The sequence below is a fragment of the Eubalaena glacialis genome, chromosome 11 (assembly GCF_028564815.1).
Source record: "Eubalaena glacialis isolate mEubGla1 chromosome 11, mEubGla1.1.hap2.+ XY, whole genome shotgun sequence".
NCBI classification, from domain to species: domain Eukaryota; kingdom Metazoa; phylum Chordata; class Mammalia; order Artiodactyla; family Balaenidae; genus Eubalaena; species Eubalaena glacialis.
This window is the reverse complement of record NC_083726.1, coordinates 74,413,585-74,436,281: the sequence shown is the minus strand read 5'-3', so window position 1 is coordinate 74,436,281 and position 22,697 is coordinate 74,413,585. Positions and strand designations below refer to the sequence as shown.

Below are 22,697 nucleotides of genomic sequence, written 5' to 3'. Positions count from 1 at the left end.
TCTGAAGCACTTATATTCAAACAGAAGTTTAAAATGTAATCTAAGACTAGTATTTTAATTATCACAAATTGGAGTAATGATCATGCCACTTCATTGTTATGAAAAGTTACAAACTGGCTTCACTTGAAACACAGTCCCACTTTTCATACCCAGATTTAAAATCTAAATCATTTAAGGATCAGAGCAAACTCAAGATCACGATACTTATTTTTTAAATTCCATACATTTAATACCCTCTTTTAACATTTATCACATCATAATACACTTACATATATTTTTTGTCCCCTAAATTTATAAGCAAACCCGTAAGTGGAAAATAGTGTCTTTTATGAAATTCAGATTGAGCACTAAGAAGAGAACAAGAGAAGATTTCAAATTCCATATCCAGTATGGATCTTTCTCCAGGAGAAAGGTTCAATGAACTTTGAAAACTGGAGTCATCACAGAGATGACTGAAGGTCAGGGAAAAGAGACCAGGTCTCTTTTATAGTCTGAGTGAAATATGGCTCTCCAACACCCCTTCCCATCTTATTTTAATTCTGGGTTCAACTATAAAGATGCAACTATTTGAATCATAATCTTTCTTCCCACCAATCTCCCTGTGAGGAAAGATAAGAGACATTAGAGCATTAGTACCATCTGAAAAGGACATGCATCACGTAATAAGTTTGCATGCCAGTTGATTTCACCATTGTATGTCAATGTAGTTACTGTAAATTCATCCCTGAGACTCTGTCATTTTTCATACATGAATCAACTTCTATTTTTTTTGGACTCGCAAGACTGATGAAGAGATCTGCTTTTGTCCCAGGTACTGAGAACAATATAAGACTTGTAAATGTCTTAATTGAACCTAAAATTAATGTTTTTTCCCAACTACTTTAAAAAGTTTGAAACCGCAGACTTGAGTCAGAAGCAACCCTAGAGAACATTACCTCTACCCACTGCACACACTTCTTACAATATCCTTGATGCACAGATAATCCAATCTCAGCTCAAAAATTACTCACCAGGGTTACACAGTTTTAGTTTTTATCTACTCATTAAGCATTTATTGAATGTCTGCTGTGTGCCAGATACTACACTATGTACTCATGGAACAGGAGTAAACAAAACAGAAAAATAAAAACCTGCCTTCATGAAGATTACATCCTAGTGAAAGGAAAGAATATGTAACATAAATATCAGTTAGTGAAAAGTATCATAGAGAAAAATGAAACAGGGAGAAAAAATAGAGCAAAAAAATAAGAAATTTTTAAAAAGAGAATAGGGAATGCCAGTGGGAGGCGCTGAAACTTTAAACAGAGAGATTAAGGAAGAACTCACTAAGAGACATTTTAGGAAGTGCAAAGATGAGGGACTGAAGTGGATATCTGGGGAGTGCTTTCTTAGCAGAGGAACCAGCCCTTGCAAAGGCCTGGGAGGATGACTTGTTTGTTCCTAGAGGCCAGGGTGGCTGCAGCAGGAGTAGGGAGAAGGAGAAGTAAGATCACAGGAGGAGAGGGGAAAGGCAAGAACACTACAGCACTGCAGGCCACTGGCTTTTACTCTGAGCGAGATGGAGAGCTACTAAGGGCAGCACTATGAGTAGTAGTGAACTGGCATAATCCTATTTACATAAGAATCATTCTGGCTGTCATGTGGAGAAAAGGTAGCAAAAGGGTCAAGAAAAAGACAAAGTGAAGTATTAGGAGAGTTTGCAATGCTCCAAATGAGAGATGGCATTTTGGATCAGGGTAAATAGCAGTGGAAGTGATGAGAAACAGAGTCTAGATATAATTAGAAGCTAATTACAGTTATATAAGCTATAAGAATATAGATTCAGAGGATTTCCTGGCAGATTGAATGTGGGGCATGAGAGTCAAGGACAACTCCAAGGCTTTTGACCCAAACACCAGGAAGGATGCCCTTACCTGGTATGTGGAAGATGGTGGGCAAAGCAGGAACCTGGGTGAGAAGCTGTGGACAGGAGTCTAGAGATCTGGAGAGAGGTCTGGGCTGAGATCTAGATTTGGGAGTTTTCAGCACACAGAAGGCATCCCAATGAGATGGGATGAGATCACCCGCAGTGTGAATGCAAACACAGAGGAGGAGAGCTCCAAGGAGTGATCCCTGGGGCTTGCCAAAGTTAAAAAGGTGTGGGAGATGAGGAAGAATCTGCAAAGGCCATTGAGAACGAACAGCCTAAGGAAAATCCAGGACAGTGTGGTGTCCAAGAAGCCAACGAAAGTACTTCACAAAGTCATGATTTCCTGTGTCAAATGCCTTTGACAGGTCAAATAGGATGAGGACTGAAAATTGCCCTTGGACTGAGCAACACAGAGGGCATGGAATCTTGACAAGAGCAACGTTGGTAGAATTGTAAGGGCAAAATCCTGCCTGGGAAGGGGGTCACAAAAAAATGGAAAGAGAGGAACTGAAGAGAAGGAAAGCCATAGGCAACTGTTTTGTGTAAAAAAAGGAGATAAATGTGATAGTAACTGAAAGATGAAGTGAGGTAGAAAGGTTTTTTGTTTTTTTTTTTCAGATGGCAAAAATAACAGCATGCTTATGGGAATGATCCAGAAGAAAGAGAAATTTATAAAAGAAAGGGGGAAATAGCTGGAATGATAGCTTTGAATAGGAGAGAAGGGATGAGCTCTCAGACACAAGTAGAGGGGCTGGCTTTGGCCAGGAGCACGAACAGTGGAAGACAGAACCTCTGGACAGTGTAGGCAGTGACATCTGAGGAAACATGAAGGAGATGAGGGAGTTTGGGGATGGACACCATCATTCTGATTGTTTCTATTTTTCATAGTGATAAAGTAAGCAAGATTCTTTCCTGGGATTCATTAAAAAAAAAAAAAAAAAAGATAAAATAAAATGTGCATGATACATCATGAGGTCTTGCTAATTTATGTAGTGAGTTAAAAATTGGGAGAAAAAAATACAACCATGCCACTTTCATATGATTAGTCTTTATACTTTTGTCATCATTTCTTAAAAAGGTCATTCCATAAAATAAAGGTAAAATTTCATTTGTAAAAATATTCTATTGCTGGAGTCTTTTGTTATATATGTGTCTGTGTATTTTAAAACAAAAATCTGAAATCCACGTACAGTTATCACGACAAATATAAAGGAAATAGTAAAAAAATGAAATATAAAGTCCATTTTGTCATAGGTAAATTATATATACAATTTTATGCCTTCTTCCAAACTCTATGTCCAGCCATAACATTTTAGATAACTGTAACCAGTGTATCCACACAACTAGGTTCTATTCTTTGGATTTATTATTTGTGGATATATATGTATCTCAGGTCCACGTTTTCATTTTAACAGCAATGCAATGTTCCTCTTTATACCATGGTCTACATAATCATTTCCCAGTCACTAAGCACTTGGAGATTTCCCAAGTTTTTAAAAAATTGCATTGTATACATCTATAAATATCTTTATGCAAAATGAGTTTTTCTTTTATTTCTTTATATTGTAATCCCTAAAGCGAAAGTTTCAGATCAAAGAATATCTGATCAAAGTGAACCCCAAGAGCATATACCTCACCGGATTAACTTCCACATTCCAAGTATTTACTTTGGTATCTAAAATATATGAGTAATTCAAAATAGGTTTGTTGAATTCATGAACAAAAGAATTAATGCATGAAACATGACAAATATGCCTGGCTATTATCTAGAATATTCTCTAAAGAAAATTATCCCAATATATTTTAAAGCAGAAAAATCTCTTCCTAGGGTACAACCCTGAGTGTTTTCTAATTTGCTAATTTACTAAGTACAATGTTATCTTAATTTTCACTTCTAATTTTTAACAAGGTTTAACACTTTCCCAAGAGTTTATTCACTAATTACATTTTCTCTTGCTGTAAATAGTCTACTTAATATGCTTTGGGCATAAGTATATTTAGTTTTAGGTAAATAAATGTACCACAATATTTTTCCAATCTGTCATTTGCTTTTAAAACCTGATTGGAGGTTTTAAAAATTATAATATAAATAACAATGTCACTGACACAGATAAAAGAAAATCACTCCATTCCTATTTTTTTAATTTTGATGACATTTATTTTAAGACTATTTTTTTATTGAGGTATAGTTGATTTACAATTATTATTTCAGGTGTACAACACAGTGATTCAAAATTTTTATAGATTACACTCCATTTGGAGTTATTATAAAATATTGGCTATATTCCCTGTAATGTACAATATATCCTTGTAGCTTATTTACTTTATACATAGTAGTTTGAACCTCTTAATCCCCTCTTAATTAAGAATCCTCTTAATCCGATCTTGCCCCTCCCGGCTTCTCTCTCCCTACAGGTAACCATTAGTTTGATCTCTGTTTCTATTTTGTTATATTCACTTATTTCTTAGATTCCACTAATAAGTGATAACATACAGTATTTATCTTTGTCTGATTTATTTCACTAAGCATAATACCCTTCAGGTTCATACATGTTGTTGCAAATGGCAAAATTTCATTCTTTCTTATGGCTGAGTAGTATCCCATTGTACATATATACCACATCTTCTTTATCCATTCACCTGTCGATGAACACTTAGAATACTTACATATACTGGCTATTATAAATAATGCTGCTATGAACATTGAGGTACATGTATCTTTTCGAACTAGTGTTTTCGTTTTCTTCAGATATACACCCAGGAGTGAAACTGCTGGACCATATGAAAGTTCTATTTTTAGTTTTTAAATGACTCTCCATACTGTTTTCCATAGTGACTGCACCAATTTACATTTGCACCAACAGTATACAAGGGTTCCCTTTTCTCCACATCCTCGCCAACTTTTGTAATTTGTGGTCTTTTTGATGATAGCCATCCTGACAGGTGTGGGTGATATCTCATTGTGGTTTTGATTTGCATTTCTCTGATGATTAGCAATGTTGAGCATCTTTCCACGTGCCTGTTGGCCATCTGTATGTCTTCTTTGGAAAAAGGTCTATTCAGGTCTTCTGCCCATTTTTAATTGGGTTTTATTTTTATTTTTTTGATATTGAGTTGTAGGAGCTGTTTATGTATTTTGGAATACTAACCCCTATTTGGTCATATCATTTGCAAATAATTTCTCCCATTCAGTATGTTGTCTTTTTGTTTTGTTGATGGTTTCCTTTGCTGTTCAAAAGATTTTAAGTTTAATTAGGTTTCATTAGTTTATTTTTGCTTTTATTTCCTCTGCCTTAGGAAACAGATACAAAAAAACACTGGTACGATTCATGTCGAAGAGTGTTCTGCCTACATTTTCTTCTAGTTTTATGGTTTCTGGTCTTACATTTAGGCCTTTAATCCATTGCAAGTTTATTTTTGTACATGGTGTGAGAAAATGTTCTAATTTCATTCTTTTACATGTAGCTATCCAGTTTTCCCAACACCACTTATTGAAGAGATGGTCTTTTCTCAAGAGACTGTTTTCTTGCCTCCTTTGTCATAGATTAACTGAACACAAGTGTGTAGGTTTACTTCTTGGCTCTTTATTCTGTTCCATTGATCTTCATGCCTGTTTCTGTGCCAGTTCTGGACGGTTTTGATGACTGTAGCTTCATAGTATAATCTGAGGTCAGGCAGCACAATACCTCCAGCTCTGTTTTTTTTCTCAAGATTGCTTTGGGTATTCAGGGTCTTTTGTGTTTCCATACAAATTTTAAAATTATTTGTTCTAGTTCTGTAAAAAATGCCATTGGTATTTTGATAGGGATTGCAATGTATCTGTAGATATCCTTGGGTAGCATGGTCATTTTAACAATATTAATTCTTTTAAACACATTATATCTTTCCATCTGTTTGTGTCATCTTCAATTTCTTTCATCAGTGTCTTATAGTTTTCTGAGTATGTGTCTTTTACCTCCTTAGACTTCCTAGGTATTTTCTTTTTGATGTGATGCTAAATGGAACTGTTTTCTTAATTTCTCTTTCTGTTAGTTCATTATTAGTGTATAGAAAAGCAACAGATTTCTGTATATTAATCTTGTAGCCTGCAACTTTACTGAATTCGTTGATGAGCCATTACTAGTTTTTTGGTGGCATCTTTAGGATTTTCTATGTATAGTAACATGCCATCTGCAAACAGTAATAGTTTTACTTCTTTTCCAATTTGGATTTCTTTTATTTCTTTCTTGTCCAATTGCTGTGGCTAGGACTTCCAATACTATATTGAATAAAAGTGGTGAGAGTGGGCATCCTCGTCTCATTCCTGATCTTAGAGGAAATGCTTTCAGCTTTTCACTGTTCAGTATGATGTTAGCTGTGGGTTTGTCATATATGGCCTTTATTATGTTGAAGTATGTTCCCTCTATACCCACTTTGTGGAGAGTTTTTATCATAAATGAATGTTGAATTTTGTCAAAAGCTTTTTCTGCATCTATTGAGATGATCAAATGATTTTTATTCTCCAATTTGTTAATGTTTCTATTTTTTTAAACTTAGATTCTTAAACCAATATGGTATTAATGAGAATATAAGATCAAATTGCATTTACATTATTTTTCTTCATATTGTGTTTTTCTCAGTTGTTTTTCATAATTCTTTCTTTTCCCTATTATCTTATCTGACTGGTTCAATACGAAATTCTTACAAATAGTTGGATCTACTGCTGAAGTTTTTATTCTGTTCTGTTCACCTCTTTTCTGCTTTTAATAATATATTATTATACCACCTAAAACATATATATTATATATTTTATATACACATATATGTATACATACACATGTACTAACCTAGGAAATATCATTATAACTATACTTAGCTTTCACAATCAAAAACTGCATTTATCACATAGTGGAGAGGTAAGGCACACATTGGTTCTTGAGCAGAAACCTGGATTTGAATCTCAGCACTGTCACTAACAGTACTAATTTACCTAACCTCTTTGCACTCCTTTAATTCACTCTTAAACTAAGGAAAGTACTAACCTTCTTGGTTAATGAGTGAATGCACATAAAAAACATACACACATAGGCATGAAGAATGGGCTTTGTTTTAGGACCTACCATATTTTGACTTTTTACAATACCTCAATTAAGCTACCTTTAAGTAAGCATCATATCCCAAGCAATGAAGATTATGAATTTTCACAGATAAAGGGTATTCAAGGAAAAATGACAAACTGTTAGAATTCTATGTTCTTTGCAGTACTGGATGAATTTTAACTTAAAAAATCATTTAAAAAGGACAAACAAGTAGAGGAAGGAATAGTAAACTCCTAAAAATTCTAAATATTTTCCTAACATAGGAATGAATATAATGAAAGATTTTATAAGAATTTTTATAATGAAAGAATTTACAAGAATTATAAGAATATAATGAAAGATTTTGTAAGATTTTATAAGAATTTTATAAGAAACAAGCTTGCTTTCAAGAGACATGACCAAGGACTTGAACAGTTTTGGGCTTTGTGTGTTTTTTGTACATTTTCCGGCCTCACCAACTTCACTGCCAGGTGGGCAGGAGAGGCCCTGCATGGCCTCTGATATAGTCCAGACACACATATTATCTTACCTACAAAATCACGGAGGGCCACGTTACACTGACTATACCTATGCACCCAAAAATAGTGGAGAGAGGAGTTCTAGAAGCCATTTTCTTTATGATTTTATAGTAAATATTAGAATTAGGTAGACACAGCAGTACTGCTTGAAATTTTATGCTGATGTTAATTTCTAATAATGACTATATTTCAAGAATCTTTGAAATCTACTGTTAGACATGGTTGCAACTTATTTTCAGTCACTGTATTTTTCTTTCAAAACTACAAGCAGTTGCTAAGCAAACATTAAATGGTTAATGTTTAGTCCTTAAAAACTATGCACAGGATTTTCGTTTCCAATTTTCTTGCTATGTTGTACAGAATGAGTTCCTGACATGGAGTCATAAACTAGGCCCAAAAACATGATAATGAAGTTTTATATGAAAGTTTCCATTATTAAAATTCTTTTTATTCCAAAACTATTATTTTTCAAGTTTTACTAACACTATTCATTCTTTGCCTCTAAAAAGGCAGATATATCTTTTCCACTGAGAACTGAACTATTTTGTCTGTAAGTAGGCATATAAAATACTACATTACAAGACAGAGCTAATATCACAGCTCCAACTGGTTCCTTACTACTAGCTCTAACAAACAGGTTCACATTTTTACTTTCTTATTCAACCCCTCCACCTAGCCAAGAAAAGCTGCCTACTTTCTTCAATGCTTTACATTTATCACTGCCCCCTTCCCCAACCAGAAATGTACCCTTCTCTCAGATAACCAATTTTGTAACTTTCTTCAAGACCCAGTTCAAAACTTCATCTGTCTTGCTGGAAAATAAATTTTACATAATATAACTGAACACTTGAAAGAAAGAATACTGCCCCACTTTTAAACTACTCATTCTTTCAAGTTTGACTGTTCGATTTATGTTATGGAATTTTTACTCATCTGTTACTAGTTATGATAAACATAAAAATCTAAGGATAATTTAATTCCATTGATTACAAAAGGTGTTAAAGCAATGATCAAGAACTACCATTTATTGACAGCCAGATAGTTTTACATGAATTAGTTCATTTAATTTCTACAACAATGCTATTTTCTAAGCGCTATCATAACACTCATTTTAAAGACATGGAAATTGAGGCACACAGTGGTAAATGCCCAAGGTTACACATCTTATGTGTGAATGTTTAACAAACACTGATGCTTTACTTTGCCAGGCACTTTAAAAGCACTTTTATAAATATGAACTCATTTATCCTCTTAACTACCCTAGGAGGCAGGTCTTATCACCATTCTACAGATGAGGAAACTGAAGCACAAGACTTGACATAATCACCCAAGTAGTAAGTGGCCAGCCAGGGTGTGAGCCCAGGCAGTGTGAATCCAGAGGGCTCAAGCTTCACCACCATGTAGTCCCATTTCTGAATTAACAGTGAAGTAATTAAGTATGTACCTGAGCCTTCTAGTGTTCAACTACAGTAATGTTCTTTTGGGTATTACTTTTACATACGCATTAGTTTGTTACATATTTAAGAGCTTAATATATAAACAGTGTGTAACTCAGCACAGTAAAAGACACAAATACTATTAATACCTAATTACCTAACCCCATGAGTTTCTGTTCTACCAGGGGAGATGAGTCACAGCCAAAAAGATATATATATTGTAAGGAATAATGCAGTTAAAGGCCATGAGTTGCTTCAGAGAAAGTGCCAATATTTAGCAGAGGCCAACTGAGAAAGCTTTCATGATAAAGCTGAACCTGGAAGGATGAGTAAACATCCTATAGATACTTCTATTGTAGGATTAAGAACATGTTACTGTGCTCTCATGTTTGTCTCTCCCCTACTAGACTTAGGTCTCTGAAGAACAGGGACTAGTTTTATCTTTCTCTCTCCAACAACCAACAAAGTCATCACTCAGTAAATAGCTTTGGGACAAGGGGTAGAGAGAATGTTATAGAAAAGCTCATTCCAAACAGAAAGAACATCAGGAACTTAAAGGGAAAAGCAGCAGTTTTTAATTTTAGTTGCTGTATCATAGGCAATACTTCTGTGCTGTCCAACTCCAGGGGGCCCCACTTTCGCTATATTCCATGTGAATATACCTCCTCAAGGGTGAATACAGTGTGCATGAGCCCCCTGGAGTTGTGCAACACAGCAGCTCTGATTATAGGCATCCCTGTTCACAAGCTCTTAGCAAAGGAAAGAGATGTTCTAACCTCTAAGCTTTGCTTTTCTCATTGTCATTCCTTGACATGCTGTGGCCATGTTCTTGAAAAACTCATTTAAAAATTTTATATTTTAAAATTAACTTTCACAATAATATATCATGGTAAAAAACAATTATGCTATTTTCAGGGAGAAGCGACAGAGTTACAAAACAGTTGAGCATGGACAGACTCTGAAGCCAGACCTCTTGGGAGCGATCTCTGGCTCCACCACTCAGGAGCTTTGTGACCATGTGAAAGTTACTTCATCTCTTTTCACCTAAATATCCTCTTCTTTAAAAGAAGATACAGGCATACCTCCAAGACATTGCAGGTTCAGTTCCAGACCACCACAATGAAGCAAATATTGCAATAAAGCAAAGCAGCAGTAAGTCTAAAAACTCAATGTACTACTTTAAGTAAAAAACACTTTATTGCTAAAAATACTGACCATCATCTGAGCCTCCAACAAGTCGTAATCTTTTGCAAAGGTAACAGAGATCATTGATCACAAATCATCATAACAAATATAATAAAAATTTAAAAGTTTGAAATACTGCAACAATTACCAAAATGTGACACAGGGACATGAAGTGAGCAAATGCTCTTGGAGAAATGGTGCTGACAGACTTGCTCAATGCAGGATTGCCACAAAACTTCAATTTGTAAAAAGCACAATTATCTGTGAGGCACAATAAAATGAGGTATGCCTGTAATAGTATTACCTCACTGGGTTATTATGAAAATTATGGGAATATAAGCAAAATGTTTAGAAGAGTGTCTGGCATAGAGTAAGCATTGAATAAATGTTAGGTATCACTTCCAGGGCGCTGGTTGCTAAATCGATTGCCAATTCACATTCTGCCTTGAAGCGACTGGGGAGACTCCCCCTGGCACAGAGCAGGGAGATGCTGAAATCAGTACAGAAGGATGCTGGTGCCACCATGATGCCACTGTGCACTGTGGCACTGGGGACCCCATCACACTGCTCAGCCTTGTTGTGAAATGAGGCTTCTGCTGTGTGGCTTTCAAAACATATTCCAGACCACATAATTCCAAACAATGGTGCTAATATTTAATAAAAGGCCTAAGTATGAAGCATGCAGTACTCCCTCCCAAATTGAGTCTAGACGTATCTGTAAAACTTGGCTATTTTTTTCTCTATACATCTAAGGAAGTTAAAGTTTAAATATACAAAATGGTTTGGGGTTTTCTACTGAGTACATATTTTCTCCTGACAATGAAAGTTTTCTCTATAGAAGTGTTGCTTACTCTTTACTCTGAAGGTCAAAGGAAAGAGAAAGGTAAGAAAATGAAAAGAGTTACAGACAGGAAGGATGGGAAGGATGTATAAAGGAACCAAGTTCAATCAGGAAGAAAAAAGAAAAATAGCTTTATGTGGTTTTGAGTAAAGATGGCAAAGACTGCTTGCTATTTGAGATCTACCAGCAGGTTCTATATCATTAGCGGTGTTAAAGCCAAAGACATTAGTGTGAATCAGTCAACTCAGACTGTGTTCTTACTTTGAGCTTAAGACACAGAAGAGAGAAGTATGGATGGATGAAAAAGAGAACTGTTTTATAGAGAAGTCACATGAACAACTTCATAGAACTCACGTTAACACTTATGTCATCTCACTGACAACTCACTCAAGGAGCACAATGCAATACTACTAGGCAAACATAATTAGGTCATAACTCTCACTATAACTCTACAATGTCAATGCCACCAGATATAAAAGTGTGGAGGTAGCGGGGTGGGGCAGCGCACACAAACTGTTAACGTGTATGAAACAAGGAAACAGAAGTCGAAGAAGTCAAACGAAGTTTTACTTTACATGTCAGTTTCATACCAGTAGAGAGCATAAATCCAATACAGAAATCCTGCTTTAAAAGAAGATAAAACTGTGCCACATCTTCTTTAACCATTCATCTGTCGATGGACACTTAGGTGGCACATAAATACAATGGAATATTACTCAGCCATAAAAAGAAATGAAATTGAGTTATTTGTAGTGAGGTGGATGGACATAGAGACTGTCATACAGAGTGAAGTCAGAAACAGAATAACAAATACCGTATGCTAACACATATATATGGAATCTAAAAAAAAAAAAAATTGGTTCTGAAGAACTTAGGGGCAGGACAGGAATAAAGACACAGACGTAGAGAATGGACTTGAGGACACGGGGAGGGGGAAGGGTAAGCTGGGACAAAGTGAGAGAGTGGCATGGACATATATACACTACCAAATGTAAAATAGATAGCTAGTGGGAAGCAGCTGCATCACACAGGGAGATCAGCTCAGTGCTCTGTGACCACCTAGAGGGGTGGGATAGGGACGGTGGGAGGGAGATGCATGACGGAGGGGATATGGGGATATATGTATACATATAGCTGATTGTTATACAGCAGAAACTAACATAGCATTGTAAAGCAACTATACTCCATGAAAGATGTTAAGAAAATAATTATTCAGATGACAAACAAAAAAAGATAAAATTGAAAGAAATTATGGGGGATGGGGAAGGGAACAAACTTGGTTGCAAAAAGAAAAAAATCAGCACTAGCTGATGAATTATTTAAAAATCTGTCTGATTCTATGATTACCTTAAATGAAATTCTTTATTGATATTAATCTCAGTATTGCATGACTTTCTAATCAGACAAGATTTTACATTTGCTTTGCATTAAAGGATAAAAATTCCAAGTGCTGTTTGAATAAAACTGATATATTTTTGAAAAATATTACTCAACAGACCATAACATACCAACTAAAAGCTGCAATAAGCAGCTACAAACTGTGTTTCAGTAGAGAGAGTACCGCAACAGAGGCCGACAGAGGAGAAACTGGTGTAAATCTAAGATTAATTCAGCAAGCCCAGTGCTGTATAAATTAACATGTCAATTCTCAGTAAATGTTTTGGATACTGGTAAATATCTGAATTTAGACCCTTTTTAATACGCCCCACACAGGCGCTAAATCACCACTTATAATGAGCAGTAAATGCCAACACTATGGAAAAAAGGTCGAAATTACATTATGTGCTTTTTGGCTATGGACATGCTAAAAATGATAACAGTATAGTATTCTTATACTCTGCCCTGTCACAACAACCTTGTGTGTGTGTTATGCATGAGAGACACAAGGTCCCAGACAATAATCAAATGAAGCAAAACATGCAAATTCACACTACTTCAATCCTTCTGTACCTAACCACACCTAAAAACTTTGATTGTAGGTACAATTTTGCTAAACACTTACAAAATGTAACTGTGTAAAAGACATGAAAGTAAGATTCTCTATAGAATATAATAAATTCTGAGTTTGCAAATTTGTGTCCTATTTGAAATTAGAGTCTTCAGGTTTAAAAAGCTTGGTGTCAGAAGTAGTAGGGCAGGAACAATGGCAAAAGTCTGGTCCCAGGACTCAAGTCAAGGATAAGAGATCGGAGGAACCAAAGGAACCTCTGGTGAAACCAAAACCTGAAATATCCCATTTTCAAAATGGGTACTCAATAAACTGATTTTGTTGTAACTAGTCAAGGAAACTGAACCCTTAGACTAAAACAAACACCCCCGATTTCTGATGCTTCTGTTACATGACTCATTTAATATTATTATACATTCTAATTATAGATTGAACAATTATACTCAACTGCTTGATATCTTTATATTTTTCAAAGATTTCTGTTGAAGGGAGCACTGACTCTTCCTATTCCAGTAATTCATGACCACGTTTTAGCCACCTGGTAGTAACCATCTCGGCAAAGGATTTCTCATACTACAAAATTGAAAGAGGCAACGTGTGAAAGGAAAATCAAAATGGAGTCAGTACTGCTAAAAGAGCTCTCTTAAACGGAGCTGGGAGGCCATTAAGAAAGTGCATTTCTCAGCCTGTATGGAATCTGACCTTTGGACCTGCAGTCACCCAGAACACCTGCCAGAAACTCAAGATACTTATTGGACCCCTACTCTAAAACAACTCATGATTCCTTAAGGATACATATTTTCCAGTTTGCATCAGAGAAAATCACAATACTTACCAGGCAACTTTTAGCAACCTCGTGACTTTCTGTCTTTATCTGACTCTTTCTCTTCCTTGGAACAACACTCTTTCAGGGTTACCTGAATCTGTATCTCCCGAATCACAATTCTTAAGACCCCAAATAAACTCTTTTCTTATTTGCAGCCTCCTGAATTTTCTGGGGGGAGGGCGGTTGACAAAAGGTTGAAGAAAGTAAGAGTTTAAAAGCAGAATGGTTTAAAGAAGGAGGAAAAAAAAAAAATTCAAGGGTGTTTAATCTGATCATATCATTTACAACTGAAATCTCCAAAGACTGTCCCCGCATAGGCAAGACCAAATAAACCCTATTCATCCTAATCCATACCTCTCCCTGCAAAAAATCATTCCAGTTTCACGGCTGACCCATCACCACCCTTCAGTCACTTTTTGCTTCATATACTGCTTTTACTTTTTGCTGCCTTTACTCTTGCTGTTAACTTAGATGCCCAGTAATTCAAAGAGCAAAAGACTCCGAGGTTTTGTTTTTTTAATTCTGATTTCGCACCAGTGACCTTGTCATTTAACTGCTGCACCTTGTTTTATTGCATACCTTGTTTCATTGAGCTTTGAAGATACTACATTTTTTAGATTGAAGGTCTGTGGCAACCCCGCAGAGAGCAGGTCTATTGGCACCATTTTTCCAGCAGCACTTGCTCACTTGCTCATGTCTCTGGGTCACATTTTAGTAATTTTCACAATATTTCAAACTCTTTCATTATTACTATAATTGTTATGGTGATCTGTGATCAGTGATCTTTGATGTTACTAATGTAATTAATTTGGGGCACCACAATCCGCACGCATATAAGATGGGAACTTAATCAAAAAATGTTGTGTTTGTTCTGACTGCTCCAAGAACCAACAGCTTCCCAGCGCCTCTCCCCCTGTCCTCAGGCCTCCCTATTTCCCTGAGAGGCAACAATATTTAAATTAAGCCAATTAATATCCCTACTTTTAACAGTCTCTAAGTGTTAAAGTGAAAAGAGTCACAGGTCTCTCACTTTACATGAAAAGCTAGAAATGATTAAGCTCAATGACGAAGGCATGTCTCAAGCCAAGACAGGCCACTAGCTAGGCCTCTTGCACCAGTTAGCCAAGTTGTGATGGCAAAGTTGAAGGAAATTACAAGTACTACTCCAGCGAATACACAAATGATAAGAAAGCAAAATAGCCCTATTGCTAATACAGAGAAAGTTATAGTGGTCTGACAGAAGATCAAACCAGCTACGACATTTCCTTAAGCCAAAGCCTAGTCCAGAGCAAGGGCCTAACTCTCTTCAATTCTACGAAGGCTAAAAGAGGTGAGGAAGCTGCAAAAGAAAAGTCTAAAGCTAGCAGAGGTTGGTTCATGAGGTTTAAGGAAAGAACTCCATACATGAAAGTACAGGGGAAGCAGCAAGAGCTGATGTTGAAGCTGCAGCAAGTTACCAAGAAGATCTAGTAAAGATAATTAATGAAGGTGGCTACAACTGAACAACAGATTTTCAACATAGACAAAACAGCCTTATATTGGAAGAAGATTCCTTCTAGGACTTCCATAGATAGAGAGAGGTCAATGCCTGGCTCCAATGCTCATTTACCATTCTAAAAATCCCTGGGCCCTTAAGAATTAGGCTAAATCTACCCTGTCTGTGCTCTATGTATGGAACAAAGCCTGGATGGCAGCAAGTCTGTTTACAACACGGTTTACTGAATATTTTAAGCCCTCTATTGAGACCTACTGCTCAGAAAAGAAGATTCCTTTCAAAATATTACTGCTCATTGACAATGCAACTGGTTACCCAAGAGTTCTGATGGAGATGTATGAGATTGATGTTGTTTTCATGGCTGCTAACATAATATCCACTCTGCAGCTCATGGATCAAAGAGTAATTTCGACTTTCAAGTCTTATTATTTAAGAAATACCTGTGTAAGGCTATAGCTGCCATATATAGTGATTTCTCTGATGGATACGGGCAAAGTCAATTGAAAACCTTCTGAAGGATTCACCATTCCAGATGCCATTAAGAACATTAGTGATTCATAGTAAGAGGTCTATTTTGCAACATTAACAAGAGTTTGGAAGAAGCTGATTCTAATGATGACTTTGAGGAGTTCAAAACTTCAGTGGAGGAAGTAACTGCCGACGTGGTAGAAACAGCAAGAGAACCAGAATTAGAAGTGGAGCCTGCAGATGTGACTGAATTGCTGCAATCTCATGATAAAACTTTCATGGATAAGGAGATGCTTCTTACAGATAAGCAAAGAAAGTGGTTTCTCAAAAAGAAACCTACTCCTGGTGAAGATGCTGTGAAGACTGTTGAAGTGGCAGCAACGGATTTAGAATACTATCAATACATAAAGTTAGTTCATAAATCAGTGGCAGTGTTTGAGAGGATTGATTCCAATTTTGAAAGAAGTTCTAACTATAGGTAAAATGCTATCCAAACAGCATCGCATGCTACAGAGAAATCATTTGTGAAAGAAAGTCAACTGATGCAACTGATGCAGCAAACTTCAGTGTTGTCTTATTTTAAGAAATTGCCACAGTCACCCAGGCTTCAGCAACCACCACCTTGATCAGTCAGTAGCCATCAATATGGAGGCAAGACCCTCCACCCGCAAAGGTTACTAGCTGAAGACTCACACGATGGTTAACAATTTTTAGCAGTAAAGTATTTTTTTTCTTACTTTTTTTAAAATTAATTTATTTATTTATATTTATTTTTGGCTGTGTTGGGTCTTCGTTTCTGTGCCAGGGCTTTCTCCAGTTGCAGCGAGTGGGAGCCACTCTTCATCGCGGTGCGCGGGCCTCTCACTGTCGCGGCCTCTCCCGTTGCGGAGCACAGGCTCCAGACGCGCAGGCTCAGTAGTTGTGGCTCACGGGCCCAGTTGCTCCGCGGCATGTGGGATCTTCCCAGACCAGGGCTCGAACCCGTGTCCCCTGTATTGGCAGGCAGACTCTCAACCACTGCGCCACCAGGGAAGCCCAGTAAAGTATTTTTAAATTAAGGTACGTACATTTTTTTTTAGACATAATACTGTTTGTACACAATAGACTACAGTATAGTGTAAATATAACTTTTTATGCACTGGAAGTTGGTGTAACTCACTTTATTGCAATAGTCACTTTATTTCAGTGGTGTAGAACCAAACCCACAATATCTATGAGGTATGAATCCAGCAAAAGGAGACCTGTTTCTAGAGCTAAAAGGATTAAATGAGATAACCTATATAAAGTAACAGCAGGGTTCCTAGTCCATACTAAAGCACTAAATAAATAGTATTTCCTTTCATGGCTCTCTGTAAATCTGCTGAACTCCTACTCATCCTTCAAACCCCATTTTAAATATCTGTTTCTACAAAACCTGCTTAGTTATGTGTTCTATTTTCTTCCCCCCCAAAAATGCAATTGCCTATTCTCCTGTGTTTCCCGTGGCACTTAGAGAAACCTCTATTGTATTTTAATTGCTTTTTTTAAAAATTAATTAATTAATTAATTTTGGCTGCGTTGGGTCTTCGTTGCTACATATGGGCTTTCTCTAGTTGCGGTGAGCGTGGGCTACTCTTTGTTGCGGTGCATGGGCTTCTCATTGCGGTGGCTCCTCTTGTTGCAGATCACGGGCTCTAGGCGCGTGGGCTTCAGTAGTTGCAGCACGCGGGCTCAGTAATTGTGGCTCGCAGGCTCTAGAGTGTAGGCTCAGTAGTTGCTGCGCACAGGCTTAGTTGCTCTGCGGCATGTGGGATCTTCCGGGACCAGGGCTAGAACCCATGCCCCCTGCATTGGCAGGCAGATTCTTAACCACTGTGCCACCAGGGAAGTCCCTAATTGCTTGTTGCTGGCCTTTCTGTTCCATTAGAGTATGAACACCTCCAGGGTGGGATTTTTATCTAATTACTCCCTACTCCGAAACTGACAGAATCAATAATGGAAGCTTAATTTGCATTTGTTAAACAAATAAATGATTTCATTAAACTATTACAAACTAAAACCCTTAGATGGCCTTTCAAATATTTCATAATACCCTTAAAAAAATAATAACAATCCTAACTTAGAGTCATACCTTATCAGCAGTGGAATTTTTTAATGTTTCTTCTTACTATCACTCATTTATTCAACAAGTACAACCAGTGCCTCCTACGGGCTGGGAGTACTGTACATTAGTGAACAAAATGAATGAAAAACCCTGTCCTCCCGGCCCTTATATTTACCACAGGTAAATCTGTGGAAGTAAGAAATTACCATTGCAAACTTGTCTGAAAAATATACCAGAAGACACATTTTGTTATTCTTCAACATTTACTAAATATCAAAAGAACAACGAAAAATTCCTGACCACACATAAAATTTAACTACTTAAAACAGCATGAAATAAACTCAGATTTAGTGTACTAAGCAAGCAAAACTGATTTTGTATCCCTAAAAAAATGCTCATGTTAGGACCCATTTCCTTGTAGCTAAAAATATTTGTGACTTCTTTTTTGAATGGTTAGTAATCTTTGTGAGTTTTAAGGGTTTTATGTGTACAATTACATGCATCACATAGATCCTAATTTGAGGTGCTGATGTTTAATGTGGCTTATTTGAAAACCTGTTTATGACCTTAAAACATTCTTCACTTTATAAGTGAGGAGGGCTTTTTATGAAACTTTGTATCAGGGCTTCTAGTCTAAGGGGTGCTCTCCCTGAAATGAGACAGGCTGTTAGTTAAAAAAAATTTAACTAATTTTTTATCAGGACCATGTCTCAACTGGCTGCACTATCGGGCAAGCAGCCCAGGTGCCACAGACACAGATGCAGTTCTTGCACACCAACCTTTCCAATCTAACCTCCAGCTTCATCCTCTTCTGCATCCACCTGGTTCCCCACGTACGGCCTATGGTTTCCTTTCTTTCCTCATTCCCTGGCTTAGAAGGTCCTTTCCTTACTTTTACTGTCAAAATACTACTCATCAACATACCATTTCCTTCTGGAAGAGCTTAGGCTTTCCTCTGTTGGGGGTAATGGTACCCTCTTTTAATTCATCAGCCCTCACTGTGATCCTTTCTTATGGAGATTAGCAAGTTCTACCTTGCTTTAGTCCTGCCCTGCCACTCTCACTGAAATATAAATGCGCCTCACTGTTCTGCTCACAACATCTGGAAAGGGCCCTTACACACAACAGCGGGTTAATTTTCCTATCAGATAAAAGAGTAAACATAATACCCAAATATCCAATACTTGCCATAGCTAAACACTAGGAAACTTCATTTAGAGATCTCTGCAAAACAGTATTGAATTCCAAAATCATAAATAAGATTCAGTCTTACTGAACAAATCTTGCTACCTAAAATTACATTATTTCAATGTCCAAAGAAACAAAAAAGGTAGTCTGATATCCCAGGCAGAGAATTCTGAGAAAATAATCCTCAAGGCACAGGTAGTTCCTGTACAGAGAGGTTTCATTTCAGCTGTACTTTTTGGTCATTTTGGACTTTAATGCACGAACTCAACATTCTACTGAGAGGCTTGTCCTGCTTCCCAATTAACAGTGCGATACGCAAACAAAAAGGAAGTCCGTAATTACCGATTTTGGATCTAAAAGTGCAGTGAGTTGGGTTTTAGGCCCATGGTTTCTACATGTGGAGTTGTATAAATGGGGCTCTCTCCCCCATAGAGCCTACAGAGAAGAGGCAAAAAGCATAAAGGTCAAACAAGTGGTGAATGGACAGATCATCAGGAGCCCAAGATTTAAAGGGCTCTTTCATCAATCCCTAGCCATAGGGAAGAAATACTTCAACAGCACCCTAAAGGAAACAAAAAAACTGAATTATGAAAGGCAACATTAAAAAAGCAACAGTGGCGTGTCTTAGAAAAATTACTAGCGAGATTTAAGTCTCAACCCCCTACTTTGTCTCAAAAGTGTTTTCTAATAATACTAAGCACATTCCAAATAGCTTCCATCTGCCAAGAACTTACCAACTGCACCTCCCCTGCTCAGCAACCAGGGTGAAAAATCAATGCCAAGGGAACCTAAATCCCTTCATTTTGGAAGTAAATTGCGAACACCTACCTTGCTAGGCATTTATCCACAGGGCGAGTAGTTCCTAAATGAATTTAGGAAGTGAACATGACCCAAGGGAAAGCAGGAGAGGCAAAACAAAGAGAAGAGTGGGTGAATATAGATTTAAAGGAAAAAGTCAGAGAAACAGAAAAGGCAAGAATTCATTTGGGAAGAAAATGAAAAGCAAAGGGCAATACAAAAAGTAACAGCAAAAGAGGAGAAAAGATAATACTCCACCCTAAAGATAAATGACTAGAGAAGGAAAGTGAGCAGTAGCAAAAAATAGAGTCCAGATGACTTGATTTAACTTTAAAAATTCTCTTACTGTGACTTTTAAGACTGATTGGGTTCGGAGTTTGGAATCCTAGGAAAGGAAACGGTCTAGCAATGGAGAAACAAAGTGAGACAGTGCTGAAAAGTAAAGAGACCCTCCTTCCTAAGCTCTAGATAGGCATCAGGTAGGGCTGGATCAAGGAAAACGCTGGTGATACGCGGGGCTCCTGTAAGGGCTCAGAGAGGCAACAATCACGCGGATTCACTTGTCTGTGAGAAATCGAAGATTACTCGTGGGCTCGGGAGAGACTACAGCGAACCCCCACCCCCACCCTAGGGGGAGCCTGCGAGGCCGGACTAACAAACAGATGGGCTCTCGGAGCAGGAGCAAGAGACGCGGAGTATTCTCGGGAGCCGGCCAGACCCGACGGGGACCCCGAAGGGGCAAAAGGAACGCAGCGACCAGGGTCAAGGGCGGTGTCGCCAGGGGCCCCCCGGGCGCCCTTCGCCAATCCGGAACTCACCGATGCCGAGCCCTACAACCAGGCGGCCAGCGAGCAGCGTCTCCTTGTTGTTCGCCGCAGCCAGCACCGTGGAGCCGGCGGTGAAGAGGGCACTGGCCAGCAGGATGGCGGCGCGGCGGCCGAAGACGCCGTTGAGGGCCCCGCCAGCCAGCGCCGAGACTGCGGCCGCCCCCACTGTGCTGGACACGAGCAGCTCCTGCCACAGCGCGTCCAGGCTGAGCTGCCGCTTGAGCAGCAGCATGGCCCCCGACACCACCCCGGTGTCATAGCCGAACAGGAAGCCGCCCAGCGCGGAGAAGACTGCCACCACGTACACGAAGGCGGGGGTCTCGTCCTGCTGGAACTGCCTCCGCGCCGCGCGCTCCAGGTCCCCGACGCCGCCACCGCCCGAGCCCTGCAGGCTGGCGCTGGACTCGGCGGCCGCCAGGAGGCTGCGCTCCCCAGCCGTGCTCGCCGCGTCCGGCTCCTGCTGCTTCCTGCGCCGCTCGCCCATGAGGCTGCTCAGGCTCCGCAGCGTGTACTCCACATTCTCGCTCGCCTTGCGGGACATAGGGCAGGGGCCCGGGACTGCCCGGGGGGACGAGGCTCCGCGGGCCGGCGGTCTCGGAGGGCTAGACAGCCCGAGTGGGCACAAGGAACCGCTGCCGCCGCCTTCCTCCTCCCGGCTCCCGCTCCGACTGCCACGGCAGCAGCCGCCGCCGCCGCGGCCGCTCCGGGGAGAAAGTTGCTGCCCGCCGAGCCCCGGCGCTGCGGAGTTGGAACCTGGCGGGTCTCACTCGAGACTCACGCCCCGCGCCTGCCGAGCTGGCGCTGCGGAGCGAGCGGGAGGTGGGGCCGCGGGTCACGTGCAGCCCCAGCCGGCAGGGCCGAGCCGGAGACGCTCCGCCCCCTCCCCGGGCGGGGCCAACCTGAGCCCGCCCCGATCCCTAAAACCCACCCCCCGGTCGATCGCGACCTCTGACCTAGGCTCCTTCTTACGTGGCTCTCGCATCCTTACAGCTTTAAGCCCCCTAGTTTGGGGGCCGCAGCTGGGTAGCAAGCCAATGTTTGAATGCCGGGTACTAGGCTTTCAGACCCGAAGAAACCGCCTACGATGATTGCACGGTTTGGAAAGGCAAGGAGAGAATCCCTTATAAAAGCCTGAGGATGGCCAAGGCTGGAAAGGGCCTAGGAACAAATATCCTGTTACGGCATATAGCAAGTACCCTTCCTTACTTTTATAATATTGTGACAAAAACGGGTCTGTTCTGGAGCAATTAAGTTTCTTATCGCCAGTCCCTCCTCAACTTATGCTTATTTTAAAGGCACGGTACATCTTAATTCTTTGAGGACAGAGATAACGAATCTCCCCAGGTGAATCCCAAACTTCCAGGGATCCCTGATGTGTAAAAGAAAATTCACATTTATACATTACACTCCTGTATCACCAAGGAGCTCCCACTGGTACAAAGTAAACCCAATATTTGATGTGATTTAAGGTTTAAGAGGAAATCTCCACCTAACTCCCCCAACATACTCACTAAAAGGAAGGATGTCTTCTCCCCTGAGAAGTCTGCACTGTTGCCTTCCATTTGCAAGGGCAATTTTAACTGCTTCATTTGCTTGAAACAAAGCAAAGATGACATTACATGCCACCAGTTTTTTAAACTGTTGAGTTAATTGCTGGTTGTTAGTTTTTTTCCTCACCTTGAAGTCAGTAGTAAATCATTTTATACAGCTCCACTTTAGAAGAGAAACTTTGTCCCTCTGATTTGCTTTCATTCTTCAGGCTCAGGGCAGGAGGTAAAGCATCATATAATTTTGTTCTTTATCATTTCAGTGCTCTTTTATTTTCCTTATTTGAGCAAAAGTCTTAGTCTGAGGCCTATTTTTTCATGCAGCCTAAAACTTGTTCTTATTAAAGAAAAGGATTTTGTCGTTTCGTTTTCAATAAAAATTTATATTAGAATTTGTCAAAATTGCTTTCCTTTGGATTATCAGTCATGATTATCTCCATAATATAACACTTTCCTTAACAGCACCAAGGAAAAATGAACTAATGGGCTTAGAGGACTTAACTGTTTAAACTTATTGTGTGGCTTTAAAGTAAGGTTCTCTCATAATTCC

At 39.0% G+C, this 22,697-nt stretch overlaps 1 protein-coding gene across 1 annotated transcript in view; it reads right to left on the bottom strand.

Annotated features, from left to right (window-relative positions):
* Window positions 1-21,402, bottom strand: part of SLC2A13 (solute carrier family 2 member 13) — a 450,793-nt gene extending 429,391 nt beyond the window's left edge. The window contains exon 1 of the mRNA XM_061205134.1: window positions 20,592-21,402. Coding sequence (XP_061061117.1) covers window positions 20,592-21,141 — 550 coding nt within the window. The 5' untranslated portion in view covers window positions 21,142-21,402. The remainder of the gene's footprint in view (window positions 1-20,591) is intronic.
* Between the last annotated feature and the right edge of the window lie 1,295 nt (window positions 21,403-22,697).